Below are 12,242 nucleotides of genomic sequence, written 5' to 3'. Positions count from 1 at the left end.
GAATGTCACTAATTCAGGCAAGAAAAACTTCTCCAAAGGTAATCGGTTTTTTTTTATGAGCACAAAACTTTTCTCTTTCTATTACAAACCACCAGCACCGAAACTTTTACAAGTAGTTTTTAAAGGTCCGCGTCCTGCTGTAGTTGGCGGCAAATGGCAAACCTGCTCCACAAACCTACTCGACTCCGCGTCTGCTTTTTATTTAAACGCGCCGTTTTATTTCGTACAAAACCGGTTTTTCGTCACTAACTTTCTTCTTTGCCATGTAATTTGTAAACGGAGAACCGGGCAATAAGAGTTTTTTTGTCAAAAAAAAACACACTTTGCGCAGCCAGAGGCCCGTTTCGATCCTACGCAATCCGGTTCCAGAACTACCCATCATTCCCATTGAAGCGTACACGCCGCTGCCACGTTCGCGTTGACACTAGCGCCAGTTTCCCCTCTAGTTATTATTGTATGAAACTCTATGCTGGTCGCAGAATCCACTAGGTACTTAGCGATTTTACTAACTGGCCATGCGTAACCAGTAAACAGCTACCCGTGACAATGTGGATCGGCTGAGCGCGAAGCACGACATAGACACATTGAACACTCACATATCACACGCACACACTTACACAACAAATAAACTGAGCAAGAAAATCAAACGGGATAACGAGAAGACCGAGTATAACATTGTTACGATAGAAATACATCCTCTCTTTTTTTGCTTTTATAGCCAGCAGCGGAAAGTCATTTGATAGAGTCGGTTAGCTTGCCGCAAAAATCAAATATTTTAGCGATAATTTTAGAATTATTCATTTTAATGTGAGCATATACAAGTCGACATGGGGATTTGCAAAATCTTCTTAATCGTGATTTGGAGTGGGAAAAGTGGTGTAGTTATTAAGTTGTATAATTCATAGAATTTTATTAGTATGAGTCAGTGTTAATATCAAACAAACAGCAGTTACTAAGGGCACAGACTAGACCAGTAAAGATAGCATTTAGGTTACATACTTAGTAGCAGGACCTACATATACCATTATGGAAGTAGTAAAGTTCGTAAGGAGCTAGTAAATACAACCCGTTACTACCTTTTAACTGCCGTTTTTGTTAGGAGTGCATGATGCCTGAAGTAATAATTGGTGTTGGCGGTGTTGTTATCTTACTCTCCAGGAAGGTAAGAAGTACTCCGCGTTATAGACCCTTTGCAAAGCCGTCATTTAACCTAGAGTGCCGTTTTAAAAGCAGCAAATTACGTAATGTTTTAGTTTAGATTAATCTCTTCGGAATTTCTTCGTTTTCCCTACGCCTTTCTCACACACACCCGTTTCCGAGCTTTGAAACAACGTTAATTTCCATCCCCTTCTCCCTTGACCCTCTACAACAGAAAAATTCTCCCTTCAGAGTGTCTTCAACGTTCTTTTTCCCCAGTATAACTCTTATCCCTTATCACTTATCTTATGTTACCTTAGTACTTATCACTTGCGTCCTCCCAACCGCAAGAGCACCAAAACACCATCCGTGACAATGGCACTCGATTCATACTAGTTCTGGTTAAATTTTCAGACGGCTGCTTTTTTTTATTCCCTTCTCCCCATCCCCTCAGAGTAGCATGTAGGCGAATAGATGCCAGCGGACCTCTCTGCTTTCTTCTAATAAAGAGGTCTCTCTCTCGCTCTCTCTACGTTTTGTTTTATTTATCCAGCCAAAGAATCGTCCAAATGAGGCCCACGACCTACCGCTTTGATTTTCACAGTTTTCCCGTGTGTTTCTTTTGGTTTTGCTTCGCTTTTTGCACTTATTTCTTTTTTTTAAATGTGTGAGCATCACTCGAGCATTCCTCAGTTCAGTTGGAGAAAAAAGTGGCGTCCCCAGATTCCCTTGGCCAGAACCTGCCCTTAAAATTTCAATTAGCTGCGTACAGCGAGAAACTTGCTATAACCCTTTACGGCCCAGCCCACACAAACGTGTGGGTCAACAAATTCGTTTACTCAGTGGCGCCTGTTTCGGTTTCGGTTTCACAGCCCTGGGTAGCCGCTGCGAACGCTTCCGAGACTTCATTGGTTTCGGTAGTTCACTCATTTTGCCACCAGGGGGCGAGAAATCGCACATTGAAAACGGCGCCCCAGCAGGCGCGATCACGATAGCCGCCTTCAAGATTAAAACTGATATTTCTTCTTGCTATTCTCGTATTTTCTCAATAACAAGCTTAAGACACGACTTGCAGGACTTGGAAAAACACGATCGGGTAAAAAATACACCCGCTCCCTTCGTGTGCGTTCCGTCATTACGCTTTAAAAATGCACCCACACATATGTGTGGGCTGGGCTTTCGTCGTTACGAAAATTTTGCTGGGCGGTATAGGCTGGCGGGCTCGTGCACTGCAGCGCTAGAGATAAATAATTTTTTTCTTGCTTTCTTGGTGCCTCATTTATTCGCGGTTTTGTGCTGGTTCATTGATAATCTTTTCTTGCGCCTTAACCTTGAACTAGTTCAGTAATTACTTGTGATAATAATATTATTTATAATTAATAATTATATTAATTAAAACTTCATTATTATTTATTTTCACAAAATCCTATTTATAATATAGGTACTCCTGAAAACAATGTAAAACTAAGTAATACATAAAAATGGAGTTTTTCTGCGCCTGATGCCGTTTTTATGGTATTCTTACTATGCGCAGATCATACGAATAGAAGCCCAGCCTACACATATGTGTGGGTTTGTTTTCTGTGTGAAATACTCTGAGCTTTCCATTTTCACTTGTCGAAGCATCATTAGGAAGGGGTAAATGCACAAAACTTAATTACTTGTTGCCATTTTTTCTAAAAAAAAATTTCGTTGGGCAGGAAAGGGATAAGAGTTCCCACTTGGAAGCGAACGCGTGTATGTGCTAGCCAGCTGCGAGCAGGGGTATTTTGTTGGCCTGATCTCCCCATTGGTTGGGACGTGTCATGTGCTGCGAACGGGGACATGCGGTGGCCTGGCGTCATTATTGGATATACGACATCCCGACGTTAGCCTTAACGTTACGCTTCGCGGTGCGACGTCGTCAACCCGTGACAGCAGCCGGACGTCGAGTAAGTTTCTTTTTCCGCACAGTTTATAGGTACTCACGCTCACTTAATTCACTCCTTGTGAGCTCACCGGAACGCTGTCAGGAAAGCGTCCACAAAACCGAGAGGAGAAGACGGTGCGAACAAAAGAGCCATTTCAGACGCTCTTTTTCCGTGCGAAAAGAACACACGCAGACAACAAAGATAAAATCTCTAGACATCCTTTCAGTGTCCTTTTCATCCAGGCCGGCTAAGCTGTGTCTTATTTGTTATCCAGAAGAGTCAACTGCTACGTAAGGCCCCCGAGATAAGAGTTGTCACGATAACGGAATGACCACCAACAGTACACGTGTTTTGCCTTAACGTTTAGGTTAGGCAGACTCCGAATTTCGCACATTGCTCTCAAGGAAAGAGAAACGCAAATAAGAAAATTCCCCCGCATTTCCCCGAGGGGGAGAATGTGAAAGTGCGAATGCACGGTTGTCGGCCCGCTTGCGGAGCTTGCGCTCGGCCCCCGCAGCCCACCGCCTCGCCGCCTTCTCTTCCATCGGGTTTGTAGTATCACGTGTACACCACGCAGTTATCAAGCCGCTATAACGCCGCTGAGTCGCCAACGCACGCCGCTGACGACGTAGTTTAAATGCGTTAAAGATATAAGGCGCGTCACTAACACTGATATCACCGTCGCGTTCGTGGCTTGGTCGGTAGAGCGTCGCGCTGCGGCCGCAAAGTCCTCGGATCGAAACCTGACTCGGGATGCTGTTTCTTTTTAAATATAGAGGAGCACTGCGGACGCCGCCGCCGCCGCCGGCGGCGGCGGTGGATGGTTTGGGGTCGCTTATAAAGTGCACTTAAAACATCGGCGGTGCCTAACGCCGACACTGACTCACGCGGACGAAAAAGGAAAGTCCACAAAATAATCCTCTTTGAGCTTGTCCAACAACTCAATAGCTTGTCCAAAGCTTCGTCTGCTTCCTACTTTCCTCCCCACCTCCAGGCTGCAGCGGCATCGCGACTTTCGGCAACTTCGAAATCGCGACCGGTTGCCCACAAAGCAGTAAGTGCACACTGCAAAGATTTTCCATCGGGAAGGAGGCGACAGACTACGACAGCGCAGCCGCCCGCACCGCTGCCTCCGAATGCCAAGTAACAAGGGACTTAGCATAATCTTTTTTACCCCTCCGGTTTCGTTCAATCTGCGCCGCTGGTTTCGCCCGCAAGCACAGCTAGCGTGCCAACGAACGAACGAACGAACAAACGAACGCAAAAAATTGAAGATGGAGATCGACTTTGAGAAGTGACGAAACAAAAAACCTCACGGATGAAGAGGGTGCGGCAAGAAGAAAAGAACCCTTGTTTACGAAGAGAGCCCGGCGAACCACAATTCCTCTGAAGCACGCTTTTTCGGCCAACCAGCCGCCCGTGCTTCGCACGCCGCACCCGCTTTGACGCTTAAGCAGGGTAATAAGCGCCCTCGAGCGGCGAAAAAAGAACCACCGAGAAAAGGGCGCGCTGTTTCACGTCTCCGAAAGGAATCAGAAAGCGGGTGAGGGAAGACCTTAACGTTCATCCCACTCTCTTTCTCTCTATCTCATGCTGAACTGGCGTGTTGCTCGTTGTTGTCGACGAGGGAGAAACAGGCTCGAATGAGATGCAAGATAAAGAGAACTTTGGACGAAAACAAAACGGGAAAGGGCCGTTCACTACGCGGCTGCCGCCGGCGGCGCCGCCGCAGGACTGAAATTCTAATGACGTCGTCAACGGAGAGAAAATTCCCTCTCCGCTAAGCAAAATGCGTTGATAAACCCGGGAGTCATCAATAAAAAGTGAAGAGAGAGAGAGAGAGAGAGAGAGAGAGAGAGAGAGAGAGAGAGAGAGAGAGAGAGAGAGAGAGAGAGAGAGATATGAACAACGACAACGGAAGCACGAACTATTCGGGCGCGAAGACGAGTGTAAATGCGGCGTGCTAAGGCGAGAAAAAACGAGACGGCAGAAGAACGAGACGAGAACAGAAAGGCAGTCTGAACTCGAACGGAAGTGCGCGAAAAAATGTCGGAGTTATCGAGCGGAGGAGAACAAAAATATGTATATAAGCGACCGGGGGGAGTAGAGATCGCGATTCCAGTGAGAATAGGAAGAACAGAGCCCCGACAACTTTAGTTCATGCACGCAGTACAGCTAATCCAGGCAAAAAAAAAAAAAAAAGTCATGCGACGAAAAGAATGCAAAGCCTTTTTTTTTTCACGGTGACTGGGGTATGCGCGAACAAGTGGTGTTGGAACTGGCGTGGCATGTAAAATCTTATTTTTTTTTCTCTTTATGCTCACGAACGAATAACGCGACACAGTGCGAACTCGATAGTGATATTGGTTTATACACTTTGCTCCAAAGGTGGTTTTGCTCTCTCGACGCTAGCTTTCGGTGAGCCAATCACGAGAGCAATTTTTGTACGACTTGCTCGCCAAATCATAAAGGTATTGGGGGTGGGGTGGGGGGGGAGACATCGGTCACCGTTCCGAAAATTATTTTCCCACTCCATATAACCCGCGAGCCGCGTTGTCTACACGAATTCTAAATCTGGTGCTTCCTCGAAAGCCAACCGTCAATGCCTGTGGAACCAACCACAAACGAGCTCCACGAAGCTACAATACCTGTGTTCCTCCGCAGTAAGCGTATTCGCTTTTCTACTAGAAACTGACCGCGCACGCAAATACGGTACACCCTCTATAAAAAGACCCCCTTCTGAAAAAAAAAATTATTCCGGTTCCACACAATGTGAAAGCTGTCGCAAGTGCAGAGCAGTGGTTCGCCATATTGGGCTTTGGCGCCGTTATCCGCTCACTGCTACCACCCATCGCGGTCTTCGCCGCCCTGTCTCACTCCTTTCTTGATGAATTCAACAAAGGCTTGTCCAACGCATTTCAAATTTCCCGCCTTCACGGTGTTCGCGCGCCCGCTGCCTGAAACTGCGCCAGCGGGGGAGTTCTGTTCTTTTCGTGCTTGCATTTCCTCTCGCACGTGCCAGCGTTGCACTGCCACTTTTTTTTGTTCGCTTACTATCGCAGAAACCAACCGAATGAGCGTTCCTAACTAAAAGAACGCGGGCGCTGGCGGTTAATTACGTATATTTTTCCTCAGATGTACCTGCAGTTTTCTTTGCGCTAAGCAACGGGGAGATGTATGACAGGCGCCAGCGGTTCACGAGTTTCGAACGCTTATGACTATATAAACCGCTTGGCTTCGAAGCCTCTGTGGGACGCCGCGACAACCGATACGACAGAACACCGTGGCGCTCTACGTGGGTTTAGCGAGCGATCTACGACGCAAGGCGACACCTAAAGTGCTCTACACTTAAAAGGACTTCGTTATAAGCGATACTCAAGTAAAGGCGGGATTACTACACTATAATTGTACTTGGTTAAAATCAGTATTAATGCGTTATAACCGGTATTTCGTCGAAGGAGGGATGACTGAGTCTCCGGCCACTATAACGTGAAAAGCTTTGAATAAAATGGGAGTCCCAATATTACCTTCAGCGTCATCAACCCCCCCCCCCCCAGCCAATGAGGAAGCTCCATAAGGAACACGTGACAAGAAAGCGGTGGGATCTCGACGACAGCGTGCAGGGGAAAAAAAGGCGGCAAACCCGTGCACACGCCGGTGTCTAGGAATGGAATAGACCGATATCGCGTTTTTTTTTTCACCACACCCTAAAAGTTGTCCATGAATCTTTGCCGCCACGATGCACCTGAATGACCAATCCGTGGTAAGAAATTAGGCAAAAGTTCACGCATCTCCACGAAGTGAATCATGACGAGTGGGCGAAGCAGTGGGGATCGTTCTTACCGTAAACCACCCGTGGCATTGCCCACTCGCGCATGTAAATGAGTGACAAGGCGTGTGTACAGTATATACAATTCCAATCCAATTCAATCCTATAGAATTCAATTTAATCCAATCCAATCCACTGCTCCTCGCGCATGCGCAACACTGTGTGCGCGGACGCCAAGCCCCGGACAACGCGAGGTCCTAAGATGCTTCGCCCCTAATAAAGACGAGACGGCCACGCATGCATTGCATCACGTCACCTCGCTGGGTCAAATCTTGTGCTGGGTGTCGTCATCGGCCTATTTTGCCGTTTTACCGCAGTGAATGGCCTTCTTTGGGCCGTGTGAATAAGCAGACTGGGAAACATTTTTTGACAGTAGAGAGCTTTTGGAACGCAGCTTATTTGTTTAATTAGGCAAAGCATTACAACCGGGAGTCTATTTTAAAAATATCAGCGTTCTTTTTTGTGTGTGTGCGCGCGTCGCTGGCGCACTTGAACAAAAAGGTGCCACGCAGGGTGTCATTTATAAACCTAATGGTGCCGGCGTGATTGAACTGCGGTTACAAATTTCCATTTGAGTCTGCTAAGTGTGCACTCATGTACTTTTACGTCTCCTTTAAGATCTACTTTTATGTGGAGATACAAAAAACTGAAATAAAAACACTTAAATGGCTTCCGCACTAGAATTCACGACACGCCTAATGAGATTTGGAAATGATGTCTTCCCCGAAATTCACTCAATCCTTCCGCCTCAAAGGTCCCTCACCACTTGCCCAGCGGAGGGACAGTAATGGCAGTTTTATAGAAGTTACGACTTCAGACTATTTTGGCGGCGAGATCAAACCGTGGCGGGTTGAAGGTGCCGACTAGGCTCTTCTATTCCCATGAATTCAATCGCTTGCGTTTCAAAGCAGAGTCTGTCAAGTGGGTTTGCAAAGGCTCGGGAAGAAGGCATAATTGGTCGTTGAACCATTTCAATGGCATATAACTGAGGACCCTCTAAAGGAAGTTTAGGGCTGCCCAATGAGTCATCGAGAGAAGAGTATTACGAGTAAGGCTTTGGATAGGAAATGAGTGTTTTATCTCAAGGAAGCGAACTCAGCTGGAAGACATCCTATCTCAAATTAAACAAAAAAAACTGTGGTTGATTCCTCTGTCATAAGAATAGGTAAAACACGAAAGTGAAATGCCCAGAGAAATCTACAGCTGAGTATGATTTGCGGGTCGGAGGCTGTCGTGTGGGTGAGCTTGGCGAGCGACATCCTGCTGGCGGGTCACTTCGGCAAAGGTGTACTGGCGTCATTTCCGTGACGGATATGACGTCAGTGAAATCTTGGAGTATCCCGGCATAAAGAACTTTCGTGTTAAAATATAAAACCCGAAAACGAACAACCCTCAGTATAACGCACTCTATAGTACTGAAGATTGCTTCCACGCAAGAAGACCCTGTGCGCAGGGATGCACCCTTTACAGGCCGCTTGCTTCGTTGTACTGGCGTCACTTCCGTGACGGATATGACGTAAGCGAAATCTTCGTGAACCCCGGAATAAAACACTTTCGTGTTAAAAGTGAGTGGAGTTGGGTTGCAAATGTAAAGCGAAATGACAACCGGTGGACCACCAGGGTAACACCAGTGTAACGGAGTGGCTATTGAGAGGCAGAACTAGAAGTATGAGAAGACTGAGCACTGAACGTAAGAAAAGGGATATTTCGCGGCGAAGAATGGACACGGCAAGCGCAGGGAGGAAGCAGTTGGAAGTCTACGGGGTAGGTTTTCGTCTTGCGGTCGGTGGACATGTATAAAGCGTACCGGTTTGCCGGCATGCTGGCGCGCAAGCGTGCCGTGTCTTGTGATGGCTAAGGATGCGCAACAATCAAAACGGGGTCGAAGAAAGTCCCGACGGAACACTGCACGGAAACGGAGCCATCAAGTCTCAGCTTGAGACAGGATCCTCCGAGGCATACGTCGCCGTGATCGCAAACTCAACGAGTCGCTTAGGCAACCGAACAATCCGATGCACCGCCCCCCCCCCCCCTCTCCCCGACCCCCCCCCCCCCCCCCCCCGAAGAATTACGAAGGTTGGAATGGGTTGCCCAGGGCGGAACGACAGCTGTAGATTTTCTCTTCTATTTATTTCAATCAAATTTGGAACTGAAATTAAGAAACAAGAGCAAAAACATAAAATTGGCATTTATGACCTGCTAAAGCGATAGTTCCCTTAAAGGTGGGATTGACGGTTCGGGACCTGAAAGCGCTGGTCCATTTTGGCATATAAAAAAAGAGAAAAAAGAAACAACACAGACAGACAGACATATAGAAAGACTAAACATTTCGTGTTTAAGTAGCTCAATAAAGACTAACGTCATTAAAAAGGTGGTTTGATGACTATTGTGCACAACGTGAGTACATACACTCGTAAGAATGAAGCATCGTACTCACGCGTGAGTTTGAATACAAATGAATATAAAGAAGTATTACCAGGAGTGACGACGAGTGTAGGTGCAGTCGTGTTCCCTACTAGGTCATCCAAGGCTCACTTGAACGCCCCTGTATAACTACCTCTTGTTTTTGTAACCAAATGGGGAAAGCTGTAAGCGCTCGCCTCGGGCATGCTGACAGTCGTGGGAAGGCTCATACTAGGGGAGAAGCCCCTTAGGGTCTTCAAGGCCCGTATTAGGAACAAAGCCTTTTTGTGGCTCGGGTTTCTGGCGTCTCCTGTCATCGTCGTAATCGTCGTCTCAAGTAGTCACGGCACTAAAACACTGGGAAACCCGTTTACGCTTCGCGCTAGAACGTAACACGTAATAAAAAAACACCGGGACATTCGTTTACGCCTCGCGCTAGAGAGCTTCAAAGACAAGAGACTTTTACAGCAAAGTTGTATACCTCTACCTCCCAACGGTTTCATCTGCGCTGGAAAAAACGCCAAAGCGCCTAAAATACACTTATACACTGCATGCTTTGCCCCTCCCCAGATTTCACGTTAGTTGAGATGGCCCGGGATTTTTTTAATCTGTTCTCTGCTTGCTCACAGAGCACACTGACGTTTTTATTGTCCTCGTTACATCTACTTTTTCATGCATCACTACTTTTAGGGAGATTGTGCTTCATTTCTATGCTAGTTGTTTGCTTAACCTGAGTACTTACTAATACCCGCACGACGCATCTGCATAACGTTGCGCTCTGGTGTAGATATCTATTGGCCCGAGTTTGGTGCAACGAACAGCAGACGCCCAGCAGCATAGTCATCATCACCAGCCTATCTACGCCCACTGCAGGGCAAAGGCCTCTCCCATTGATCTCCAATTACCCCGGTCCTGTGCTAACTGCGACCAATTTATACCCGCAAACTTCTTGATCTCATCTGTCCATCTAACTCTCTGCCGCCCCCTACAACGCTTGCCTTCAATAGGGCAAGCAATAGGGTCAATAGGGACTCTGTTACCCTTAATGACCAACGGTTATCTTGCCTGCTCATTACATGCCCTGCCCACGTCCATTTCTTCTTCTTAATCTCTACTAGTAAGTCCTTAACACACGTTTGTTCCCTGACCCACTCCGCTCTCTTATTGTCCCTTAATGTTACACCTATCATTTTCCGCTCCATTGCTCTCTGAGTCGTTCTCAATTTAAGTTGAACCCTCTTAGTGACCCTCTAAGTTTCTGCCCCGTAGGTGAGTACCGGTAAGATGCAGCTGTCATTTTGTGCTTGTGCATTTATCGCGTCAAAGCCGTCAGTTCTTCTGTTCGTAGTTATTTTATTTACTCCATTAGGTCGTAGTTCCGGCATGAACCGCAAGAATAAACGTTCAACCTTCGTATCCCTTGTCCTCTTGGGAGTACTCGCGCACTTAAGAAGCCGATGCAAATAAATACTAGACTGTGCCACCCCCCCCCCCCCCCTTCCTTTCTCTAACTCTGAGGGTTTTCAAGACAGCGTACACGTTTGTGCATGTTTTCGTTGCTTTGTTGAGTCGTTCAAACAAACAGAGACGCGCACGTCTGCGGCACGTATACAATACTTAGCGCACAAGCGTAGGTGCGTCGAAATAACAAAGGCGGAGGGGGAAAGGAGGGCATTCGCCTCGGTGCGTGCCGGTGTTATTCCTTCCGTGCTTAAAGAAACAACCAGGCCTCTTTTATTCTCTCGTCCGTTCGACCTTGTGGGCTTACCGCACCCAGTCCGGAATAACAGCTGCCAGAAGAGGATGGGGAGTAGGGAAGATGAGGAGGACGTACCTCTGACGAGGTGAGGTAGACGCGCGAGTCGGTGCTCTCGAGCGACGCCTGCGGAAAGAGCGCGTGGTTGCTCTCGACGCTTAGCGAGGATGCAGTGCCGGCCTGCGACGAAAGCAGCGTGCTCCGACGGGACGACAGCGAGCCGGCCGCGCTGAGGGACGCGCCGCTCGTGGGACGACCACCCGACGATGACGCGGCGGCGAGCCCTGCAAAGAGAGGGAGGGGGATGTGGAAGAGGAGAGAAAGAGATGGGGGCAATCAACAGCTGCGCCTGGTGTTTATGTGTGCGCACAACGTTCCTACGCGGGGCTCTCTAACAGGTAGATCAAATGCACGTACGCCAGGAACGGGTGGATTTTTATGCGATTGCAGTTGAGGGGATTGAGTGCTCAAGTCGTCCATCAGTCCCTCAATTCACCAATAACCTGGTGTAACGTGGTGGAGAGGAAGTACTACACAAATTGAAGCCGTTCCACTCAACGTGAAAGCTGACGGAAGTGCAGAGAAATTGTTTCGCCATACTGGGCTGTAGCGCCGTTATTCGTTCACTGCTACCACCCAAAGCAATTCAAATTTCCCGCCTCCGTAGTGATCGCGAGCGCCGTGCCTTAAACATCGCCAGCGGGAGTTCTGTTCTTTTTGTGCTTGCTTCCCCCCCCCCCCTCCACGTGCCGGCGTTGCACTGCCACTTTTATTTTCGCTTACTATCGTAAAAACCAACCCAACAGGCTTTCCTAACGAAATGAACACGGGCGCTGCCGGTTAATTACGTTTATTTCGCGTCAAATGTACACGCAGTTTTGTTTGCACCAAACAACGGGAAGATGCATGACAAGCGCCAGCGCTTCACGAGTTTCGGACGGTTATGACTATTTACACCGCTTGGTTTTCGAAGTTTCTGCGGGACGCCCTACGACGGAACGCAGGTCTCTGCTTGGGTCCGTTATCTTGCGGCACCGCCTGATTCCGGCAGTCGCTTGACACCGACCGTTACAACGAGCTACGACGACAAGCCGAGCCCCTAAAGTGCTCTGCATTTAAAAAATTGGGTCGAGGCACGTTAGCTGTTGCACCGCGTTATGCGGAAAACTTCACTCCTCCTTCTCCGTTGAGACTCCACGTTACGGGC

General features: G+C 47.8%; 1 protein-coding gene across 10 annotated transcripts in view; it reads right to left on the bottom strand.

Moving 5' to 3' along the window:
- The window catches only part of Sif (guanine nucleotide exchange factor still life), a 309,147-nt gene that overhangs the window by 113,558 nt on the left and 183,347 nt on the right, over positions 1-12,242 (bottom strand). For all 10 annotated transcript variants that reach the window (XM_077684357.1, XM_077684363.1, XM_077684364.1 and 7 more), the window contains one exon: positions 11,114-11,319. In XM_077684357.1, coding sequence (XP_077540483.1) covers positions 11,114-11,319 — 206 coding nt within the window. The remainder of the gene's footprint in view (positions 1-11,113; positions 11,320-12,242) is intronic.

Source organism: Haemaphysalis longicornis, unplaced genomic scaffold (genome assembly GCF_048455015.1).
Source record: "Haemaphysalis longicornis isolate Haplotype H1 unplaced genomic scaffold, Haemaphysalis longicornis Haplotype H1 scaffold_9, whole genome shotgun sequence".
In the NCBI taxonomy this organism is placed as follows: Eukaryota; Metazoa; Arthropoda; class Arachnida; order Ixodida; family Ixodidae; genus Haemaphysalis; species Haemaphysalis longicornis.
This window is presented reverse-complemented; position numbering and strand designations above follow the sequence as displayed.